This window comes from Natrix helvetica, assembly GCF_964273705.1.
Source record: "Natrix helvetica genome assembly, chromosome: 5".
In the NCBI taxonomy this organism is placed as follows: domain Eukaryota; kingdom Metazoa; phylum Chordata; class Lepidosauria; order Squamata; family Natricidae; genus Natrix; species Natrix helvetica.
The window spans coordinates 148,713,310-148,737,237 of record NC_138551.1 but is presented as its reverse complement, the minus strand read 5'-3'; the positions used below and the strand labels follow the sequence as shown (position 1 = coordinate 148,737,237).

Here is a 23,928-nt window from a genome sequence, read left to right as displayed (position 1 = left end):
GAGAGAAACTCAGTTCACGCAACACTTGTGAAGCTGGAAAACAGTTTTGCTGGTGTTTTTTTTTTAAACGGTGCGGAATGAAGATGGCTTGTTAAGGAGGATTTAGCGTGTCCTGTGAATCCAGCTAGTTAATGTTCTGATCTAACCTCGGCTTCCCAAGAGCCTGAAGCAAACTCCTTGTCCCGACAAAAAAAAACCTTTTATTAATTGACTGTGGATTCTGTTCATTCACATCCAGCAAAGTCTTTCGAGGGAGGATTTACAGTCACAGACCTTATCTGGCTTGGAGAGCTGCCAGGCCAAGATCTGCACAACTTGGCCAGGAGTCTCGGAGAATCACGAAGCAATTAAGCGAACTAATGGTCTCCTGCAAACTCCACTCCCCTTTCGCTCCTCTTTTATTCCCTCTGGGAGTGGCCATTCATCGTCCACCTGTGGCCTTACTCCCAAGTCGATCCTTGTTACTTAGCTGTTCCCTTTGTCTGGCAACTCACACTGGGAACAAGCTCCAGCTGTTCTTCTGCCTCACTGATGTCCGATTCTGAAGGCAGCTGATAACTGTCAGACGGCCCTGGCCCCCTCTCTGCCTCTGACACAGAGCCCTCCTCAGAGCCTTCCCCAGACTCCAGGACTGGCCCAGGTTCCTCCCCAATCCTCCTCACTCTCCGAATCTGCTGCCAGCTCTCTCACAATAATTAAGACGGCAAAGCAAATGACGTCACAGGCTTTTTGATGTGACGGGGGAAGGGCGCTAGGAGGGGCTCACCCTGCCTCGCTCGACTTCCTTGGTGGTCATGACGATGATGTAGGTGTTTTCCTGGTAGATCATGGTCCAGAAGTCGTTGACGGTGCTTTGGAGGCAGCCCTGGGTGGCGATGTAGACTTTACAATGTTCGGCGCTGCACCCGTCTTCGAGGGTATTCTAGAACAAGGGAGAGAGGAGAGGAGAGAATTGCTAGACGGGGAAGATGGTATCTAAGCCAGGGACCGCAAATTAGGAAAGGCAGGGGCTAAAGGAACAATAGACGAACGGAATAATACACTTGGAAGGGACCTTGGAGGTCTTCTAGTCCCACCCCCGCTCAAGCCGAAGACCATGGACCAATAGTTGTGCAGTCTCTTCTTTAAAAGTCTGCAAGGTCAGAGTAGGATTGGAAACCTCTGGCTGAACTAAATCACCACTGAAGCGATCACCAAATTAGGCTCCTTCATTAGAGTTCATTAGATTGTCTGCTTTACTTTTTTTTTTTTTAATGAGCTGATTGGATTTCAACTGCAGACAGCCGGAAGCATTCCCGCTGCCCCGTGCAGGCCAAACGTTTTCAGGTTTTTTACGCGCTGCATTTATTTTCAATCTCAAGAGCAAGGGAGGAGGCCCCAGCCTTCCCTTCAAGGGCACAGAAAGTGGGAAAAATAATACCGTATTTTTCGGAGTATAAGACTTACCTTTCCCCCGACCCCCTAAAAGAGGGTGAGATTTTGGCTGTGTCTTATACACCAAACGTACCCCCAGCCACCCACCGGCTGCCACCGTTTGGCCCCTGCCTCCCAGCAATTTACCTCCTTGCATCAAATGGGGGAAATGGGGCTTGCGGAGGCGGCAATAGGCTATGGCAGTCCCTGCAGCCTGAAACAGCTGATGATCAGGAGGCCCCTGCTGAAACTGAAAGTGAAATTTGCTGTTTGCTGCACGAGGCAAACTGCTGGGAGGCAGAGGCAGATTTTTTTTTCTTGTGCTAATCAGGCTGTTTGCTGTTAAGTCAATAACTATAAATGCCTATAGAATGTTCAAATTATTAGACTTATTTTTTAAGGACTGCTTTATTATTGTTCTAGACAACAAAATGAAGAAGCTTTTTAAAATAAATGCTTGATCTGAAGAGGCTCAGTGCTATTGTATCTTCTTTTAAATAGCAGAAAATAACTATACTTCCAGAAAGCCACGTCAATTTTAACAGCATCTGTACAAGTATAGTCTGAAATGTAACAAACAGTGTATATCGTCTGTACTGTTTGCTGTTTGTTGCAAGGAGGCAAATTGCTGGGAGGCAGAGGCAGACTTTTTTTCTCTTGTTTTCCTCCCCAAAAGCTAGGTGCGCCTTATACTTCGGAGCGTCTTATACTCCGGAAAATACGGTAAGTGTTCTGCAAATGCTGGGAAACATGTCCCTAATGAATCATCTTAGATCAACGCCCAGTTGGTTCCAACCCATGGAACAGAAGTTGCCTTCAGAAGATGTGGGAGCTTCATCCCTGGAGGCTTTCAAGAAGAGACAGGACTGTTATCTGTCAAAAATGGTGTAGGGTCTGCTTGGGCGAGGGGTTGGACTAGATGACCTACAAGGTCCCTTCCAACTCGGTTAATCTAATCTAAACCAGTTGCCTGCCACTCACCTTAATATAATTGGCATTGATGTAATCGGAATTTGGGACTCTGGGATCGGCGTTCCGGAGAGCCACACGGGTTGTGTCAACTGCAAAGGGAGGGAAACAGCATAAACGCCGGAGTGGGTGGGTGGGAATTAGCATCTGTCTTGAAAATCACAGAAATATTTTAATTTACTGCCCAGATTTATATTATCCTGAATGTGTTCAATTGTCCTCTCTTTTTTTAAAAAAGCTGCTTTCGCTCACTGCTTCTCTTCTCAACAACCCTGCAAGGCAGGCACATAGGGCTCAGATTGGGTGAAAGAAGGCTGCCACGCCACTCTGCTAATCTCCGTGATACAAACCGGGCTTCGAGTGCGAAACATGTGAACTTCTGGGATTGCTTAAAAGAGGGGAAGTGTGCGAGAAGAGGAAGAAAACACCAGCAATCTTTCTATTTTTTTATCCTCATAATCTCCATTTACAAGGCTGTCGGAGTGCCCACAGTGTGACTGTGTGAGACAACCCAGGAGCAAATACAGTAAACAGAGGTTTATATTTAAATACTTATTTTATCTACAAAGAATATATACATACACGTACTTTAGTCAGCCCTCAAATAAACAGCAATTACAGCCCAGAAACACACATGGAGGGAGATACTCCCGAACAGGGCCTCTTCTTATTACAGGCTCTTAAAGTGATATCAGCCCCAAAACCTTGCTGACTCATTCCTAGCATTACATCATCGTAGCAGCAGGTCGGCCCTTAAGTCCTTACTCTGACAAAGACAAAATATTTCCCACTTTTAGGATAGTTCGACCCTCGGAGTTCTTACATGGAAGGATATTTTTGTAGCGATTTTTCGCCTTGTTCTCGGCTCGCTGCCCTTCCTTCCTGGGGTAGAGAAATTTGCACTCCTGTTGCTGTAACATCTGTGGGAACCAAGAAGTTGGAAAGGCATCAGCGTTCCCATTCGTTTGTGGGCGCCAGGCTTTAAAACAAACCCCATTATCCCCAGCAACGGCCTAAGCCGGGATGATGACAGGGGTGAAATTCTCTGAAGACTGCTACCGGTTTGCTTTGCGCGCACATGCGCACCAACACGGCTCATCATCGGAGCTACAGGTTCGCCCGAACAGGTAGTAAAAAGAAAATGCTACCGGACGATCAGCTGTGCAACAATCAGCTTAATCAGGCAGCACAGCTGATTGTTACACAGCTGATCATGGAAACTACCAATTCGCCTGAACCGGTAGCATTTTTTTTACTACCAGTTTGAGCAGACCGGTCTGAACCGGTATCATTTCACCCCTGGATGATGGGAAAAATCCCACCCCAACTTTCCATATCTGTCCGGGTGAAAGTTCCCAGATGTCAGACATGGTAGCCATCTTTTAAATTTGGGCCTTCAGGCCTGCCACATTTTTTACTGAGGGAAAATGGGAGGGGGGATTATATGGAGTATGGGAGATATATAGTCAAAATAACATTCCTTTCTCAGAGAGTCAAGGACACCTTGCCCTGCAGCTGCGATATGTGTGACTGGGAGGCAACTCCAGTTGGGATGGTGCCTGATTGGATCATGTGATAGACATGTTGTTAGACCTGGAAGCCATCTTTTAAATTTGGGCCTTCAGGCCTGCCGCATTTTCTACTGAGGGAAAATGGGAGGGGGGATTATATGGAGTATGGGAGATATATAGTCAAAATAACATTCCTTTCTCAGAGAGTCAAGGACACCTTGCCCTGCAGCTGCGATATGTGTGACTGGGAGGCAACTCCAGTTGGGATGGTGCCTGATTGGATCATGTGATAGACATGTTGTTAGACCTGGAAGCCATCTTTTAAATTTGGGCCTTCAGGCCTGCCGCATTTTCTACTGAGGGAAAATGGGAGGGGGGATTATATGGAGTATGGGAGATATATAGTCAAAATAACATTCCTTTCTCAGAGAGTCAAGGACGCCTTGCCCGGCAGCTGCGGTATGTGTGACTGGGAGGCATCTCCAGTTTTGGATGGTTCGTGATTGGACCACGGGATGGACATGTGGGTGCTGGGCAGGGACTTGGACTTTCTTTTGAGTGGGGGAAACCTGGAAACTTTCAGATTCCGGTTTTCCCAGATTGGCCCTCCCCCCGCCCCCGTACCTCAAATTCCTCCCAGAATCCTTGCTTCGCCTTCTCGCTCTGGTCGGCCATCTTGTTCAGCTCCTTGACTCGGTTCTCGATGTTGGCGGCGATGATCCGGGTGGCGTTGAAAGGCTGGCGGAGACAGAATCTTCTCTAGATGTTGAAGGAGAGAAAGACCTCCCTCCCAGACTCTATCCCCCTGGTTAAACGCTCGGCACAGGTGACTAACTTACTTGTTTCAGGTGTACCACGACCCCTGACTTCTCCACCATGGGGTTCTTCTTGTAATGCTCGACCAGGTCCGCTAGGGTGTCGAATCGCTCCCCGCCACCCACGTCATACTTCCCGTCCAGCTGCCAAAGGAGAACCAGGAATAGCAATAGCCCTTAAGACTTATATACCGCTTTGCAGCGCTTTTACAGCCGTGTCTAAGTGGGTTTACAGAATCAGCCTCTGGTCCCCCAACAATTTTGGGTCCTTGGTTTATTGAACTCGGAAGGATGAAAGGCTGAGTCGACCTGGAGCCAGTGGGTCAGGATCGAACTGCTAGCAGTGGGCAGAGTTAGCCTGCAATACCGCATTCTAACCACTGGGAGGGAGGGAGAGAGGATTCATTTTACCCACCTCGGAAGGACGGAAGGCTGAGTCAACCTTGAGCCTGGTGGGATTTGAACTGCCAAATTTCAGGCAGTCGGCAGTCAGCAGAAGGAGCCTGCAGTACTGCACACTAACTACTGCACCACCGTGGCTCTTATGAAGGTTAACCCTACCCCAACCTTCCCCAAACAATCAGTCACATGATCCAATCAAGGTGCCGTCGGGTTGCCTAGTAACTTCACTCCTCCTCTGTCTGACCACCTGCGGGAATGTCCTTGGTTCCCAGAAGAAAGCATTTTGTTTTGGCTACAAAACACCAGCTATCTCTATTCCCTCCTCCCTATCCCTCAGCTCCAGTGTGGCCACGTTGAAGCCTCACAATGGCCTCGGTCAGGTCAGCTTCAGGGTTGACACCAGCTTCCGGGAAGCGAAATCAGTGGAGTGTGTTTGTGTCACAAAATCAGGGAAAGTTACACACCAGTCCAGGGGTCAGCGACCCGCAGCTCTGGAGCCCCATATGGCTGTTTCATCCCTCTGCTGCGGCTTCCTGTCGCCGGTCGGCTTCACAATTGATAGGGCTTTCGGTTAGGAGAGGTAGAGGAAAAAGAGGAAGCTGTGCTAGGAGGAGACTCTATGATGGGGGAGCCAGACTTCCGGTCAGGAGAGGAAAAAGGACGCTGCACTAGGAGGAGACTCTATGGTGGGGGAACTGGACTTCCGGTCGGCTCCAGAATTGAACGGGGGGCTTCCGGTTAGGACCTTTGTGGCTCCTCGAGTGTTTAAGGTTGCCGACCCCTGCTCTAATGCAAAAGTCAGCAACCTTAAACACTGAAAGAGCCATTTGGACCCGTTCCCCACAGAAAAGAAAACACCGGAAGCCACAGAAACTCCTTCCCGTGCCTGATTATGTCCTGAGCGGCCACCAAACTAGCATATGTAGTTGAATGAAATGTTCTGTTTTCTTTTGAAACTTTTCTTGGATTTATCCATGGTTGGCCTAGTGGGGATGGCATGACGGCGGGTGTCACGCATTAGCGGTTGTGACGCATATTTTGAGTGACAGGGAGCCGCAGCAGAAGGATGAAAGGGCCACATGCGGCTCCAGAGACCACGGGTTGCTGACCCCTGCTCTCGTCGCAGGATGCCTCGCTTAACGCCCATGGCAGAAAATGGGGTGGGGTCGTACGATGCCTCATTCAACAACCACACTTTTTAACAATGGGTCTTCTGGGCCCTATTATAATTGTGTCAAGGGCTGCCTCTAGATGACCTCCAAGGTCCCATTCTATTCTTTTACCACATCCCGAGAGGCAGATCGAAAGAAAGCGGGAAGGTCGCAGATCCTGACCTGATAGCGGATCATGATGTGAGTCACACGGGGTTTCCGGTCTCCCGTGTCGGCTTTATCCTCGTTCGTCAAAACGGACAAGACGAAATCGCCCGGCTTGCTTTGACTGCTGCGGACCAAAAAACTGCCGGGCTTGGCTTTGTCGGTGAGGAGTTTCTCGGCTTCTTTACCGGTGAGGTGACCATGATACCATCTGAAAAAAGAGCAGCCGGTTTTCCAACGGGAAAATTCACACTCCCCTTTGCCCGCCCCCCCCTTAACTCAGTGTAGAGATATTATCATGGGGCTTAAACCCCAGAGAGACCACTTTTCACCCTTCTCCCTGCTACTTTTCTGCATTTGTCGCTGAAGAACCCCGCAAATTCGCACATTATCTGCCTCTCGTTGGCGGTACTCCTATTTGGTATAGGGCTCACGGTTCAAAAATCAATGAGAACAGTCCTAGAAGGGGGATTTTCCTACTCTGGCCTCTAGAGGGAGCCCACCATCTATTCACGGCGGCGCGTTGTGTGGTTAGAGTGCAGTACTGCAGGATACTTCTGCTGAGTGCCGACTGCCTGCAATTTGGCACTTCGAATCTCACCAGGCTCAAGGTTGACTCAACCTTCCGTCATTCTGAGGTTGATAAAATGAGGATCCAGATTGTTGGGGGCAACAGGCTGACTCTGTAAACAGCTTTAGAGAGGGCTGTAAAGCGGTATATAAGTCTAAGTGCGATTGCTATTGCTTTTCTTTTGCAGCATAACTTTATTAAATTTCTAACAGTGGGGTAAAGATGCTGGACTACGATTCCCAGAATCCCTTGCTTTGGGTCACAGGGGTTGATATTTGGATGGGGAAAATCCAGGAAGGTAGGCCAATCTTGGAAGTCAGAGGAACACCCTGGAAAAGGCCGGGGGGGTGGGGTGGGAAACTGCCCCAAATCCCTACTTCCTTGCCGCTTTGAATTCCCGCGAAGGAGGCAGCCGAGTGACATCAACGTTCCCCGAATCCATCAGGAACACGGAAGCTCAGTACAAATCATTGGTACAAATTCGCGGTAAAATACAGATTAGTAGTAACCAAGAAAGGGGGGGGGGGGGAAGGCCAGTTGCTTTTTTTTAAAAGCCCCTTTGAGCAGGTAAAAGGTTGAAAATTAATTTTGGGAATCAGATTTGGGAGAAATAAATGATAATGATTGGAAAAATATTTGGGATAGAAAAATACATAAGAATACGTCAGTTAGAGTTAAGGAAAATGGATATAAAAGAGAGATAATACAATACAATACAATAGTAGAGTTCCTGCCTAGGTAGGAAACCCTATACCGTTTCAGACAAATAGCTATCCAACATCTTCTTAAAGACTTTCAGTGTTGGGGCATTCACAACTTCTGGAGGCAAGCTGTTCCACTGATTAATTGTTCTGTCAGGAAATTTCTCCTCAGTTCTAAGTTGCTTCCCTCCTTGATTAGTTTCCACCCATTGCTTCTTGTTCAACCCTCAGGTGCCCTGGAGAATAGTTTGACTCCCTCTTCTTTGTGGCAACCCCTGAGATATTGGAACACTGCTATCATGTCTCTCCTAGTCCTTCTTTTCCTTAAACTAGACATACCCAGTTCCTGCAACCGTTCTTCATATGTTTTAGATGAAGGTGGCATCTAACCCCACGTAAATTAAATCAAATAGATAGTAAATATACAAATATTGGTTGGAGGTGCAAGAAAGAGGTTGGGACATATAAACATAGGTGGTGGGATTGTGATAGTGGACCAAAAACATGGGACACGATGCTTAAGAGAAATTAGAGCACTTTTGAATGTCAATTTAGACATGGCACCAAGAATTGCATTACTGTTGCTGGTGGGGAAAAAATGGGATATAAATGAAACAAAAAAGGAATTGATTGTAAATTTGAGAATGGCAGCTAGATTAGTCATGGCTAAATATTGGGGAGGGAATTGGGATATTCAAAGAAATGAATGACATAATGAAATCTGCAGTAGGGCAACAAATGATAAATTAACAACAGAAATTAAAATTTAAAAACGGGATGATTAAAGCAAACAATTGTAATGAAACAAGGGGGGATTTTATAAAATCCAGGTTGGTAGAAGGCAAAGGGAAAAACCTACTCAAGAATATATGTTGTTATGGAGGGGATAAGGGCACAATTGGAATATATTGTTTATCTTTTAGTTGTTATAGAAGAAGAAATAGAACTGGTGGGGAAGGTCTCCAGTGGGTGGGGGCGCACTGCAATATTTGGTTTCTTCCCCTTTTTTCTTTCTTTTTTTTTGTATTTAGATGTATATGTACTATGTTTGCATTATTTGCATTTTTTAAAAATTAATTAAAGAATTAATGTAAAAAAAAGTCCCTTTGAGATATGCTAAGTATGGACCTGGATGACTGAGAATCTCCAGAGACAAATCAGTGGTAATGTTTGAAACCCATTGCACAGTCCAAAGAGAAATTCAGAGCATTCCTCCAGACTTCATCCTCACAGCGATCTTATAAGGTAGGCCAGCACGATCCTTCAGTGGTGCAAGTACAACCGTTAGGGCCTGACCGTGGCGTCCCAAGAGCCTGAAGCAAACTCGTCTCATTAAAAAAACCCCATTTATTAAATGACCGTGAATTCTGCTCATTCACCTCCAGCAAAGTCTTTCAAGGGAGGATTTATGGTCACAGACCTTATCTGGCTTGGAGAGCTGACAGGCTGATATCTGCAGAACTTGGCAAGGGGTCTCCAAGAGTCACCAACCAATGAAGGGAACTAATTGTCTCCTGCAAACTCCACTCCCTTTTCGCTCCTCTTTTATTTCCTCCGGAAGGGGCCATTCATCGCCCACTTGTGGCCTTACTCCCAAGTCAACCCCTGTTCTTTAGCTGTTCCCTTCGCCTGGCCACTTTGCACACTGGGAACAGGCTCTAGCTGTTCTTCTGCCTCACTGATGCCTGACTCTGAAGGCAGTTGATAACTGGCATACGGCCCCGGCCCCCTCTCTGCCTCCGACACAGAGCCCTCATCAGAGCCTTCCCCAGACTCCAGGACAGGCCCATCTTCCTCCCCAACCTCCTCACTGTTCGAATCTACTGCCTGATTCGCTGGCTGCTGGAGGGCCACAACAGGTAGGTTGGCTAGATTCGCCCACCCACCTCCAAACTCACCTTTCTGAGGTGGGATCCTGACAATTGAGCGGGAATCGTAACTCGATGGTATTGCTGTTCTTCTCGCGCAGAAGCCCCTCCTGCTCGGTGTAGTACTGGACCAGCTCAGCCAAGGTAGCAAATTTCTCCCCTCCGTAGAGGTCGTAATAATCGCCCGTGTTTTGGATTTTGATGTGGGTCACTTCATCGTTCCTCCTGCAGCCGAAAATCGGGGAGGAAAAGGATGAGATTGGATGGACCGTCGCCGATATAACTCCGATTCCCCCCCCTCCCCAGAGCGTGCTAATTGTTCCCGGCTCTAGGGGGCGGTGCTCATCGCCGTTCAAAGCCGAAGAGCCAGCGCTGTCCGAAGACATCTCCGTGGTCATGTGGCCGGCATGACTAAACACCAAAGGCCCACAGAACGCTGTTACCTTCCCACCAAAGGTGGTTCCTATTTTTCTACTTGCATTTTTACATGCTTTCCAACTTCTAGGTTGGCAGAAGCTGGGACAAGGAACGGGAGCTCACTCCGTTATGTGGCGCTAGGGATTCGAACCGCCGAACTCCCCACCTTTCTGATCGACAGCCTCAGCATCTTAGCCCCTGAGCCACCCCAGGAATATAAATGAGCGAATATAGGTATAAATAGGGTTAGAATTGTTCTGTTATATTATCATATATTGCTTTCAGTTTATGCGTTATCTTTCCTTTCGATTTTGTAAAATGGTTAGCCCAGTAAAAGGGTTCTGAACACACTATAGTCAAAACACGGACATATAAATAAATGAAATAAAATAAAAATAAAAGTAAACCCTTGTCAGCCTTTTTAAAGGAAGCCGACAGACCCTGCTAATTTCTTTCCTAATTTTGGAAGGAGTTTTGCAAACGGGCGGGCCAGCGGCAAAGCTGTGGCAAGAAAAAGCAAGAATGAGTCACTCTAAAGACACAATAAGGATATTGTTGGGAATCCGCTTCCTGTTCTCTCAGTCCATCCTCCCACCCACCCCCCCAAAAATTAAATTTTCTTCTCCTCCTCATAAAAATTTAGCCCAACGGGATCCCACTGGCATCGTCTCCCTCCTTCAAACCCCATTTCAAGCGTGCGTAGCCTTGGCCCAAATCTATATTTTATATACGTTCTATATCACTCAACCAACGCAAGTATTTTAATGGCAAAAACTGCAGGCTCGCTCCTTTAAAAGCCCATTAAAACCACCGGCATGAAGAAAATGGTGGATAAAAAGATGAATGATACAGCACTGAGTTAGGGCAAGCAGCATTCTGGAACGCAGGTTTATATGCCTTACACGCTCCGGAATAAATTGTGCGATGGTCGGGTTAAAATATTCCTATTTTATTGTGGCGGGTGGCTTTCAAAGCATTTTAGGACAGCTTGGTTTGATTCGTCCAACAATTGGACCGAGTTTGAATTTTATTTTATTTTTATTTAAAAAAAAAAAAGGTTAAAAAGGAAGCTGGGAGATTGCAAAGCAGAGAGGGGGAAATTGAACGGATGGTGAAATGCTTTCTAAATTGCACAAATCAGTCAGATTCGAAGACAAGGCAAAACAAACAAACAAACCCAACAACCTACAATTGATCTGAAATGTTCTGAAAAGAGGAAACTCAAAGACTTTGGCCACCGAATGAGAAGGAAGGAGGACACCCTGGAGAAGAGCCTCACGCTGGGAACGATGGAGGGCAAAAGAAGAAGGGGACGACAGAGAAGGAGATGGCTGGATGGAGTCACCAAAGCAGTCGGCGTGAGCTTAAATGGACTCCAGAGGATGGGAGTGGACAAGAAGGCCTGGAGGAACATTGTCCATGGGGTTGGACACAACTTCGCAACTAACAACAACAATTGATCTGTCCCAAAGCCAGAAATTCTATACAACTAACAAACAAATCCAGCATCACTTTCTGAGTCTCTCCTCTGCACCTCCATAACTGTCTGGTTTGGCTCTGCAACCCAACAAGACAGACACGGAGTTCAGAGGAGAATCAGAACGGCAGAAAAAAACAATTACCGCCAACCTGCCTTCCATTGAGGACCTGCACACTGCACGAGTCAAAAAGAGGGCTGTGAAAATATCTACAGACCCTTCGCACCCTGGACGTAAATTATTTCAACTCCTACCCTCAAAACGATGCTATAGGGCACTGCACACCAGAACAACTAGACACAAGGACTGTTTTTCTCCCCTGAACGCCATCACTCTGCTAAACAAATAATTCCCTCACCACTGTCAAACTATTCACTAAGTCTGTACTACTATTACTATTAGTCTTCTCATGGTTCCTATCCCCCATCTCCTCCCACTTATGACTGCAGGACTGCAACTTTGTCCTTTGTATCCTTACGGTTCATATTGATATTGTTTCCTGATTGCTTATTTGTACCCTAGTTATTGGACTATCATTAAGTGCTGTACCTTATGATTCTTGATGAATGTATCTTGTCTTTTTATGTACACTGAGAGCAATAAAGAATTCAATTCTATTCTATTCTGTTCTATATTTTTATATTCTATTCTATTCTGCTCTATTCTGCATTCTCTTCTGCTATATTCTATTCTGCATTCTATTCTATTCTATTCTATTCTATATTTCTATATTCTATTCTATTCTGCTATATTCTATTCTGCATTCTATTCTACTCCTATTCCATTCTATTCTGCATTCTATTCTGCATTCTATTCTATTCTATTCTATTCTGCATTCTATTCTATTCTGCATTCTATTCTATTTTATTCTATTCTATTCTGCATTCTATTCTATTCTATTCTATTCTGCATTCTATTCTATTCTGCATTCTATTCTATTCTATTCTATTCTGCATTCTATTCTATTCTGCATTATATTCTATTCTATTCTGCATTCTATTCTATTCTGCATTCTATTCTATTCTATTCTATTCTATTCTGCATTCTATTCTATTCTATTCTATTCTGCATTCTATTCTATTCTATTCTATTCTGCATTCTATTCTATTCTATTCTGCATTCTATTCTATTCTATTCTATTCTATTCTGCATTCTATTCTATTCTATTCTGCATTCTATTCTATTCTATTCTATTCTGCATTCTATTCTATTCTATTCTATTCTGCATTCTATTCTATTCTATTCTATTCTATTCTGCATTCTATTCTATTCTATTCTATTCTGCATTCTATTCTATTGTATTCTATTCTATTCTGCATTCTATTGTATTCTATTCTATTCTGCATTCTATTGTATTCTATTCTATTCTGCATTCTATTCTATTCTATTCTATTCTGCATTCTATTCTATTCTATTCTATTCTGCATTCTATTCTATTCTATTCTGCATTCTATTCTATTCTATTCTATTCTGCATTCTATTCTATTCTATTCTATTCTGCATTCTATTCTATTCTATTCTATTCTATTCTGCATTCTATTCTATTCTATTCTATTCTATTCTATTCTATTCTGCATTCTATTCTATTCTATTCTGCATTCTATTCTATTCTATTCTATTCTGCATTCTATTCTATTCTATTCTATTCTGCATTCTATTCTATTCTATTCTATTCTATTCTATTCTATTCTATTCTATTCCATTCCATTCCATTCCATTCTGCATTCTACTCCTACTCTACTCCTACTCTACTCTACTGTACTCTACTCTATTCCACTCCACTCCACTCCACTCCTATCCTATTCTTTTAAAAAGGCACAAAAACAAAAGCTTGATTGAGAAATGGGGGGAGCTGGTTTTTGCTCTGACCGAACTCATCCATCAAATATCAGTGGAGTCTGCTTGAGCTCCCTAGGTAGACTGTCTCCAAAGTGCCTTTAAAATGCAATTAACGGAGTCTTGAAAATGGGGTCTGGGTGAAAAGCATTTAACTGGGCCAAACAGAATTAACCCTCCTTGTGCTGGACAGAACAATTCTTAACCTTCTCTCTCCCCCATCCATCCATCCATCCATCCATCCAGGAGATGCAACGTACCCTTTAAAAAAAAAGTAATTAAATATTAAAAGGGACCTCAATTAAACATACGTAGAAGGCATGCAACTGGAGAAGAGCAAGCAGGATGATGAGGGGACTGGAGGATAGAACATACGACGAAGGATTGCAGGAACTGGGCATGGCTAGTCTAGTGAAGAGAAGGAGCAAGGGAGACAGGAGAGCATCTTCCAATATTTGAGAGGCTGCCATAGAAAGGAAGGGGTCAAGCTATTTTCCAAAGCACCTGAACGCCAGAGAAGGAATAATGGATGGAAACTGATCAAGGAGAGATTCAACCTGGAAATAAGGAGGAATTTTCTGAGAACAATCGACTGAAGGAACAGACGTTAATCATGTATGTACACCACCTGGAATTGTTGATAAAAATAATAACAAAGCAAAGCAAAAATAAAATAAATGCCTTTTAAGGAAGGACGGAACGATACTGATTCTTGGTCCGTCCGGTTACAATTCTAAATGGACGCTTTTGTTCTCTCTCTTCCCAAAAATGCTAATGTGGAGGATTTGAACATCACAAAGAGGTCATTCTATGTCCCTTTGCAAATAATCCTGGGGCCTCCGAAGAAACAGGGCCTCTGAGCACAAGCAGAGAGACTTCCTCCTGCTTGTTGTGGACCGCTGGCAGCAGATTCGGACAGTGAGGAGGTTGGGGAGGAAGATGGGCCAGTCCTGGAGTCTGGGGAAGGCTCTGAGGAGGGCTCTGTGTCGGAGGCAGAGAGGAGGCCAGAGCCGTCTGACTGTTATCAGCTGCCTTAGGAGTCGGACATCAATGAGGCAGAAGAACAGCTGGAGCCTGTTCCCAGTGTGTGCATGCGCAGAGTGGCCAGACGAAGGGAACAGCTAAAGAACAGGGGTCGACTTGGGAGTAAAGCCACAGGTGGACGATGAATGGCCCCTCCCATAGGAAATAAAAAAGGAGCGAAAGGGGAGTGGAGCTTGCAGGAGACCATTAGTTCACTTCATTGGTTCGTGACTCTCCGAGACTCCTTGCCAAACTTTTGCAGATACCGGCCTGGCAGCTCTCCAAGCCAGATAAGGTCTGTGACTGTAAATCCTCCCTCGAAAGACTTTGCTGGAGGTGAAGGAGCAGAATTCACAGCCAATTAATAAAAGGGGATTTTGTCGGGACCAGGAGTTTGCTTCAGGCTCTTGGGAAGCCTCGCTCAGAACACTCCTGCTAAGCTCAACTGTTTCATTTAGCGTCCGGTCAAGCAAAGAACATCGGGGGGGGGGGGGACGACTTGTGAATGAAGCAGTATCGAAGTTTCGAGAGCTGGACTGATCTGGTTTTTTTCCCCTCCTAGGGTTGCACCACCTACCTGACCGATAAGGTGAAATCTCCGGGGTTGCTTTTACTCGGACGGGCCAAAAAGCTCCCATGAATACCCCTGGTTAGGAGCAGCTTCTCTGCTTCAATCCCGCTGATATTTGGATGGAACCACCTGGAGGGAGGGAGGGATGGGGGGGGAAGCGGGGGGAGAGCAAAAGAGAAACAAGAACACCTCACTATTAATAAGATGGGCAGCTGGGGTTATTCACGGGAGGTGGAGGGTGAGCTTAAAAGTTCATCTATTCCAACCCTGTTTGGGATCTTAGAGGTCTTCTAGTCCAACCCTGCTTGGGATTTTAGTGTTTAACTACTCCAACCCCGTTGTAGGAGATGGCTGAGTCCGAGGGAGGAGTCAAACGCGTCATCGATTATGAATCCCATCGCGCCCGCAAAAGTTCTAAGTCCAACCCACTGTGAATTCCTTATCTGCCGCCAAATTGCTTTGACTGTTAGTAGTTTGGATTCTTGTAGAGAGCTTAAGCTTCCAGTAAATCTTTAGACCCATTTGAACTGTCTGTATCTCCTGATTTCCCTGGCGCTCAACATCCATTCTGGATTTTAGCAGTCATCTAAGTTCAACCCCATTCTGGAACTTAGAGGTCACCTAGTCTTTTGGAACTTAGAGGTCATCTAGTCCAACCCCGTTCCTGGATTTTAGAGGTCATCTAGTCCAACCCCATTTTGGATCTTAAAGGCTATTTAAGCCAACCCCATTTCAGATCTTAAATTTCATTTAGTCCAACCCCATTCCTGGACCTTAGAGGTCCTCTAGTCCAATCCCGTTTTGGATCTGAAATGTCATTAGGCCAACCCCATTTTGGAGGTTAGTGGTCATTTAGTCCAATCCCATTTCAGATCTTAAATGCCATTCAGTCCCACCCATTTTGGATCTTAGAGGTCATCTATCCTGACCCCATTTCGCGCTAGAATTCTAAACAATCTCCAACAGCCATTCGAACCCCCCTCCCTCCTCCTTAATTTTCATTTATGGACTGTTTTCCTTGTAACAAATCCTGATTTCAAGCTCCTTACATGAATTATCCACAGAAGCATTTTATGGGCTACCTCAGATTTGGCTGAATGAAGCTTAGCCACCTATGCCGTTTGCCTTCCTGGCTTCTGGACCCTGAGACCAAGCCCCCCTAGAGGGGATGGTGGTTGTTGCCCCCCCTCCAACTGCAGGCCAGTTTTGGATCAAATGTGATCGAGCGGTGCTTCGGTTCAATTTGGTGGGCTGGCTACGCTTTTAATCCCTGCCCACAAGCGCCCACAATATTTGCTGGCACGGAAGACAAGGAACATCTATCAAAAATATTTAATAATTAACCAGGGCTTCCCAAGAGATATTTAACTAAATTTTATCTCCATCAAGTAGCCCGACAATATGAGAGGAGAGAGAGAACCAAGGTAGAATAGAAATAGCCACGGGCAGCATTTTAAGGCCATTAGCGGAATAAAAGAACCTGGCTTGAAGGCGCACACACACCAGGGGTGGGTTCCTGCCAGTTCTAGCCTCTTCTATAGAAGAGGTTCCACAAATCTACTGTGCCGTTTAGAACCGGTTCCAGCTCCCTCCCCCCCGCCCGTCCGCGCATCATCAAGATGAAGAGCGAGAGGAGGAATTCTGGGAGTTGAAGTCCACAAGTCTTAAAGCTGTCAAGTTTGAACACCCCTGGGGTTTTTTTCCTAAAGGGTTAGGGGTGCAAGGGTCTTGTAACTTGACAGTTTTAAGACTTGCACACTTCAATGCCAGAGTTTCTGAGCCAACATTTTGGTTGCTAAGCAAGAGCGTTGTTAAGTGAGTTTCACCACATTTTTACAAGTTGGCCATGCCCACCCGGTCACATGGCTACCAAGCCACTCCCACCCGGTCACATGGCTGGCAAGCCACTCCCACCCAGTCACATGGCCAGCAAGCCATTCCCACAAAGCAGGCCACAACTATAGAAGAGGTTCTAAAAAAATTTGAAACCCACCACACACACACACACACACACACACACACACACACACACACAAACAAATTGTGTCTTAACAATTAGCCAAGAACTCAACTAAAATAGTAATAATTTTTTTTTATAGGGCGGGGAGGACGGATAACCACTTATTAGGCCTTTATAGCCAAGTTTCTCCACCTCAGCTTTGAGAGAGGTGGATTTCAATTCCCACAATTCCCTGGGCAGCGTGCCAGGGAATTCTGGGAGTTGAAGTCCACACGGCATCTAACTCTAGTTGAGAGATCTCAAGGGCTCTGCCAGTCAAACTTAGTGGGATGGATGGAAGGAAGCAAAGAGGGAAGGAAGGAAGGAGGAAGGGAAGGAAGGAAGGGAAAGAGAGGGGGAAGAGAAAAGAACGCAAGGGACGGAAAGGAAGAAGAGAGGGAAGGAAAAAATCAAGGGAGGGAGGGAGGAAGGGAGGATAGACGGGAAAGGGAGGGGGAAGGAAAAGAAAAGCAAGGGATGGAAAGGAAGAAGAGAGAAGGAAAAACTCAAGGGAGGGAGGGAGGGAGGAAGGAAAAGAGAGGGGGAAGGGAAAGTAAAGCAAGGGACGGAAAGGAAGAAAAGATAGAAGGGAAGGAAAAAATCAAGAAAGGGAAAGAGAGACGGAGGGAGGGAGGGAGAGAGGAAGGAAGGAAAAGAGAGGGGGAAGGGAAAGGGAAAGGGACGGAAAGGAAGACGAGAGAGAAAGGAAGGGAAAAGTCAAGGGAAGGAAAGAGAGACGGAGGGAGGGAGGGAGAGAGGAAGGGAGGAAAAGAGAGGGGGAAGGGAAAGGAAAAGGGACGGAAAGGAAGACGAGAGAGAAAGGAAGGGAAAAGTCAAGGGAAGGAAAGAGAGACGGAGGGAGGGAGGGAGGGAGGAAGGGAGACGTGGAACAAAAAGGAGACAAAATATTATTTTCTTTACTCGTCTAAGAGGCAGGATTGCCAACCCATTTCCTGGAGACGCAAAGAATAATACAAAGGGCAAACCTTAGCAGCCACTCCACCACAGTACTGAAAATCTTGCAGGCAGAGAGGGAAAAACAGCCAAGATAAGGAAGACGGGCTGTTTGGTAACTTCAGAAGCCGAGGTACAGGTTGCGCCCAAAGATTGCCCCGTTGGCCGCCCAACCGCAAATATTTATAGCACCTAACCCCGTGTTATCCAAACCACAGGCTCTTATCAGGACCGAGTCACCCAGCCGAGAACGACGGGCTTTCCTAGGCCCCCCCAAACCACAACGGAATCCCTCCCTGGCTTCTTAACCCATTGAGTGGGAGAGCAAACGGCCCCCGTGGCGCTTCATCAGGTGACTAGACCTCATGGAGGCCGCCACAAAAGGAGGCCCAATGGTTTTTGTGACGTCTCTCAAGTGCCCCCTGAGCAGAAATAGAGCTCGAAATCCAAGAGAGGATTTCCCTCTCTTGTTGTGGGCCGCCAGCAACTAGCAGAGTCGTACAGTTGGGGAGGAGAGCATGGGCCAGTCCTGGAGTCTGGGGAAGGCTCGGACGAGGGCTCTGCTTCAGAGGCAGAGACGGGACCGAGGCCGTCTGGCAGTGAGCAGGTGCCTACGGAGCTAGACAGCAGTGAGGCAGAGGAACAGTTGGAGCCTGTTCCCAGTGCGCGCATGTGCCGAGCTGCCAGAAGAAAAGAACAACTCAGAAATCAGGGTCGACTTGGGAGTAAAGTCACAGGTGGAAGGTGAATGGCCCCTCCCACAGGAAATAAAAGAGGAGCGAAAGGGGAGTGGGCTTTTGCAGGAAACAATCCGTTCCTTCGGTTGTTAGATTAGTTTCAGGAGTGTGAAGATCTGTCCCTGAATCTCAGAGACTCTGTGCCCAGCCTTTCCTTGCACAGCGCCTCATTTGGGAAAATATTGACATGCCAGCTTTCCAAGATAGATAAGGTCTGTGGTCATAAACACTCCTTTGAAAGACTGTTTTTCTATAGATGATTTTTTTTCTTTTTTCATTGTTGTTTGCATTTGCTCTGCCTTTCCTCTCCCTCTCTTTTCTTTTTTAGCTAGGTGACTTGATTAGAGGTTAGACAGAATAGAAAGAAAAAGTCTTTTCAGAAAAGGTGACATGATTAAAAGCTAGAATAAGGGATAGAAATAAGTGAAGGGGGGGAATACTGGTGTAAACACTTTTCTATAATAAAATAAAAGTCATCACAAGAGAAAACATGGAATAATTAAACAACGATAGATTGCAACCTGATATAAACGTGTATTATTATTAAAAAATACGTACATTGATTGAATGTCATAATTATGATTAACCGTATTACTTTTATTTGTATTAAGATGTATGACACCCAGGTGCCATACTGTTCACGCATTGATTTGATATGTGTGTGTGTGTGTGTGTGTGTGTGTGTATTTATGTTACAACCCCTGGTATGCCCAAATATTGTAACATAAATACATATCTATTTCCCTGGCTTAACTGATAAGAAGGAGAGCTTGTGGCTTAGTGGCTAAGACTTCTGCCTAATATGTAATACAGCCCAGGTTCAAATCCCAGTAAGGGTATGTCTAGCTGATGAGAGCTAAATAGCTTGAAATAGATCTATACTAATCTCCCTTTATTTATTTATCAGCACAAATACAACATACACACACACACACACACACACACACAAATATATATATAAAAATTAAAAAACTGAAAGGAAAAAAAAGTTGATGTCAGCCAGGCCTTACTAAGCTATTTATGGTCAATATTTGTTCCTCTTCGTCCATCCCAGCCATTTCCCCCCCTCCAAACAGGATGTATTCATTTAAAAAAAAAACTTTCTGGGTCAGAAAGAAAATTATCTCCATTGTCCAAGGATGCTGAGCCCCATTCCGGCAGACATTATGACCTGCAAAATCTGTCATGGACTTTCTGCCTGCCGATCGGCTAAATTTAGAATTGCCAAGGAAAGAAGAAAAAGGAAAGGGATGGTTGGATCATTAAAACCCCGCATTAGTTGGCCACTTTTGTTTAATAGAATATTTGCCATTTGCGGGGGGGGGGAGGGGGGAGAAAGAATAACCTGGATGGATTTTATTCTCCCCATGAAGAGACGGGTGGGTGGTAGTAAAGGACTAATATATATGTATATGTATATACATATACCATATTTTTCAGTGTATAAGACGCGCCAGGGTTTTGAAGTGGAATTTTTTTTAAAAAAAAACGTTTTTGCACTTTGCAAACCTCCCAAAAATGGGCCCATTTCGCACCAAGGGTTTGAAGAGGCAAATTTTTTTAAAAAAAGTTTTTGCACTCTGCAAACCTCCCAAAAACGGGCCCGGTTTCCCCCCCCCAAAAAAAGGGCACTAATAGCCATTAGGAGGCTTGTAGAGTGCTCCTGAGAGGGTGTGTGTGCAAAAACAAGCAAAAAATGGCCCGTTTTTTACGAAAACGGGCCTGTTTTTTGTCAAAAAAAGGGCATGGATAGTGATTAGGAGGCTTATAGAATGCTCCTGGGGGCTGGGGGTGGTGGTGGAAATTGAGCAAAGAAGGCCTGTTTTTTGCTCATTTCTGCCCTCTCCAGCCCCCAGGAGCTCTCTGAAAGCCTCCTAAAAGCTATGCACGGCCATTTTGGTGAAGCAGGCAGGGTTTTGGGAGGCCAAAAATGCTGTATTCAGTGTATAAGACACACCAGATTTTCAGCCTCTTTTTTGAGGGAAAAAGGGGTGCATCTTATACTCCAAAAATACAGTAAGTATATGTTCAAAGAATGAGACATAGGTAAAAAAAAAACAGATTGGAAAATATAACGAGGAAAAGGCAAATGGCAAAGTAAAATGGCAAATATAAAGTTAGAACCAGGTTTGCTGGAATACCATCCAGAAAATACACCAGACGGAAGAGGAAAAGAGGCAACCACAACAACAGAAGAGGAAAGGAAGAGAGGAAGAGGAGAAGAGACGGAAGGAGAGGGAAAGAAGAAAGGAGGGGAAGATTGGGAGGGATAGGAAGAGGAGAGAGGGTATGAAGGGGAGGAGGTAGAGAGGAGTAGGGGAGAGAAAAGGGAAGAAGGAAAGGGAAAGGAGAGGAGGAGAAGAAAGTAGAGAAGGGAGGGAGAAAAGGAAGAGAAAGAAAAGTAGAGTGGAGGTAAAACAAAACAGGCATATGGGATGGTAAGCAAAGCAATCCCGATCATATATTTAAATTTTTTATATGGAAAAATGAATGTTTAAAAATGTTAAAATATGATAAGAATAATAACTAAGGGAATGTGCACTTGTAAATGTATATATGAGACCAAAAATGAAAAAACTTTTTTTAAAAAAGAGAGGGGTGGGTGGGTAGAGAGAGAATATTCACACTCCTGGAATCCTTAGCGACAACCCGGCGAGATGAGGGAATTGCGGAAATCAACACGAACCGGTTTCAGCCGGTTCGCACTGGTTTCGGGCCAGCCGAATGTTAATTTTGCATTCGGTTCACCGAACTGGTTGTTTCAAGGACCAGCTGGTCCCGCCCATCCTGCCCCGCCCTCCCAAGAATCTCCACGTGTCCCGTTCACCAATTCCAGGTAAGTGCAGGGTCTGCAGGGAGACTCTGAGGGGGCGAAAAACGGGCCTCTTAGAAGTCTGGAAACGGGTCCATATCCGGCCAGAGGAGGCCATTTTCACCCTTTAGGAGGCTCGGGGAAAGCCTCCGGAGCCTAGGGAGGGTGAAAGCGCCCACCCAACATGGTGCAGGAGGCCGAGTAAGCCACGCCCACCTTAGCCACGCCCACCCAGCAACTGACAGAGACCCGGTTGCTAACATTTTTTAATCCCATCCTTGTTTGAGGATTTGCGGGACCGAATTAAAAAGCAGCCGCGTCTCGGTTGTTTCATATCCCAACCGTTCTCTCTATAAAAACTTCCTCCAACACCCCCCCCAAAAAACCCCGGTTTGAAATAAGCCCCGCCTCCTTACCTCATTTTTTAAAAATCAAACAAAATGAAAAAAAAGAGGGTGTGTGTGTGTAAATCTTATTCAGGATGTTCTTCTAAACCGAGATGGCAAGAAACACCCAGATTTACACGTCAAGTTGTGCTCAACTCCTTCGGCCTGCCGCATCTAAAATTACGGTGGCTTGCAATCACCTCTAAAGACATAATTTCCATGCAAGGTGAAACTTTGAAAAGGAGATTTGTGACATCAAAACTACATCACTGAGTGCAGGAGATTTGAAAAGCAATCTCTGGCCAAGCAGCTTTAAAGGCTGAAAGACGTTCTCCGGAGGAGTTAAGCAGCTATGCCAGGAGTCGGCAACCTTAAATACGCAAAGAGCCATTTGGACCACCGAAAAGAAAACACCGAGAGCCACGAAGCCTGACGATTTCCTGAGCGGCCACAAAACTTAGCCTATGTAGTGAATGAAATGTTCTGTTTTCTTCTGAAACTCACTTTTGTCCATGGTTGGCCTACCAGAGGTAGCAAAGCTCAATAAATCGCACGCCGACAACTGCAGTGGGTGACATTGGCATAGCTGCTCTATTCTATTCTACTCTATTCTATTTCAGTGAAATAATGTTCTCGTTTGCCCCTTACAAAATCCTGGGGAGGTGGGTTTCCTTCTACTCCCCTACTATCCCTCTGCAGACTGCTCAGCTGCTCTTACTTCCCACCAAATCTTTCCCCTCGGGACAGGTTGAAAGCCTTCCGGAGAGCAAATTCCCTTTCACAGACCTTCTCATCCCTCCGCAGCTTCCCTGCCCATCCTTACTGTCTAAACTGAAAAATCTCCCCCCCTCCCCACCACTGCAGAAATTGCGGACTACAATTTCCATACTCCTTTGCGACATAAGGCAATTTAACTCCTGGGCATCCAGACGCCTGAGGTCACCTACCCCAACTTGAGAACTGAGCAGTAATTTAAGAACTTCTAGCAAGTTTGTCAAGTAGGACAAAACTCACTTAATAACTATCTGGTTTAGCGCTAGAAATTTTGGGATCCATTGTGATCCCAAGTCGAAGGCCACCTGTATTTCTCCTCTGTCCCTTTGCCATTGTGAGATCCGTGAGGGCGAAGACTGTTGAATGCTGGGATGGTGTTTTAATCACCACACCATAATCACAATCAATCATAGTCCTTCTTTTTATTAAACTACGTAAAGGTAAAGATTCCCCTCGCGCATATGTGCTAGTCATTCCCGACTCTAGGGGGCGGTGCTCATCTCCGTTTCAAAGCCGAAGAGCCAGCGCTGTCCAAAGACGTCTCCGTGGTCATGTGGCCGGCATGATTCAACACCGAAGGCGCACAAAACACTGTTCCCTTCCCACCAAAGGTGGTTCCTATTTTTCTACTTGCATTTTTTAACGTTCTTTCGAACGGCTAGGTTGGCGGAAGCTGGGACAAGTCATGGGAGCTCCCTCCGTTACGCGGCGCTAGGGATTCAAACCGCTGAACTGCCAACCTCTTTCTGATCGACAAGCTCAGCGTCTTAGCCACTGAGCCACCGCGTTCCTATGCTGGAATGATACTGTCAGATATTTCCCCCATTCTTTTTTTTTGGGGGGGGGGGGTGTGAAAAAAGTTTTGGGGAAATTCCGATTTTATAAAAACGACTCGAGCGAAATCAGCAGGGATCCAATTCTCTGCCCGTCGGTTTCCCCCCCCCCCCCCACATTTGGTCATGGTTGAATCATCATCGTAGCCGAGGGGTCCTTTTTTGCTTAAAAAAAGAGGGAATTCCAGAAGGAAGCCATTTCCTGATTTGGGGCCGCTGAGTTTCTGAACTTCCTTTCAGGAAGCTGACAAGGCAAGCTGATTCCGTTTCGGAATAGCTGGAGATCAGCTATTTCTTTGGGAAACCAACAGAATAACAAAAGCTGGAAGGGACCTTGGAGGTCTTCTAGTCCAACCCCCAGGAAGCCCTATGCCAGTGATGGCTAACCTTTTTTGGCTCCTGTGCCAAAAGCAGGAGGAGCGCAGAGGGGGTCGTGCATGGGTGAGCCACACTCATAATGCTATGAGCACGCCCCTCCCGCATGCGCATATGTGCGTGACCAGCGCCCCCTCTGCTTTTGGCATGGTTTTTTTGCCCTCCCC

The 23,928-nt window shown here is 45.8% G+C and overlaps 1 protein-coding gene across 2 annotated transcripts in view; it reads right to left on the bottom strand.

Moving 5' to 3' along the window:
* Positions 1 to 23,928, bottom strand: part of LOC309393283 (tyrosine-protein phosphatase non-receptor type 11-like) — a 42,608-nt gene that overhangs the window by 10,488 nt on the left and 8,192 nt on the right. Inside the window, exons 2-9 of one of the 2 annotated variants that reach the window (XM_081955286.1) lie at positions 14,898 to 15,020; positions 9,597 to 9,791; positions 6,445 to 6,637; positions 4,733 to 4,852; positions 4,518 to 4,652; positions 3,206 to 3,302; positions 2,395 to 2,474; positions 767 to 922 (exon numbers count right to left, since the gene is read on the bottom strand). In XM_081955286.1, the coding sequence (XP_081811412.1) occupies positions 767 to 922; positions 2,395 to 2,474; positions 3,206 to 3,302; positions 4,518 to 4,652; positions 4,733 to 4,852; positions 6,445 to 6,637; positions 9,597 to 9,791; positions 14,898 to 15,020 (1,099 nt within the window). The remainder of the gene's footprint in view (positions 1 to 766; positions 923 to 2,394; positions 2,475 to 3,205; positions 3,303 to 4,517; positions 4,653 to 4,732; positions 4,853 to 6,444; positions 6,638 to 9,596; positions 9,792 to 14,897; positions 15,021 to 23,928) is intronic. The other variant, XM_081955287.1, reaches the window with a different exon arrangement.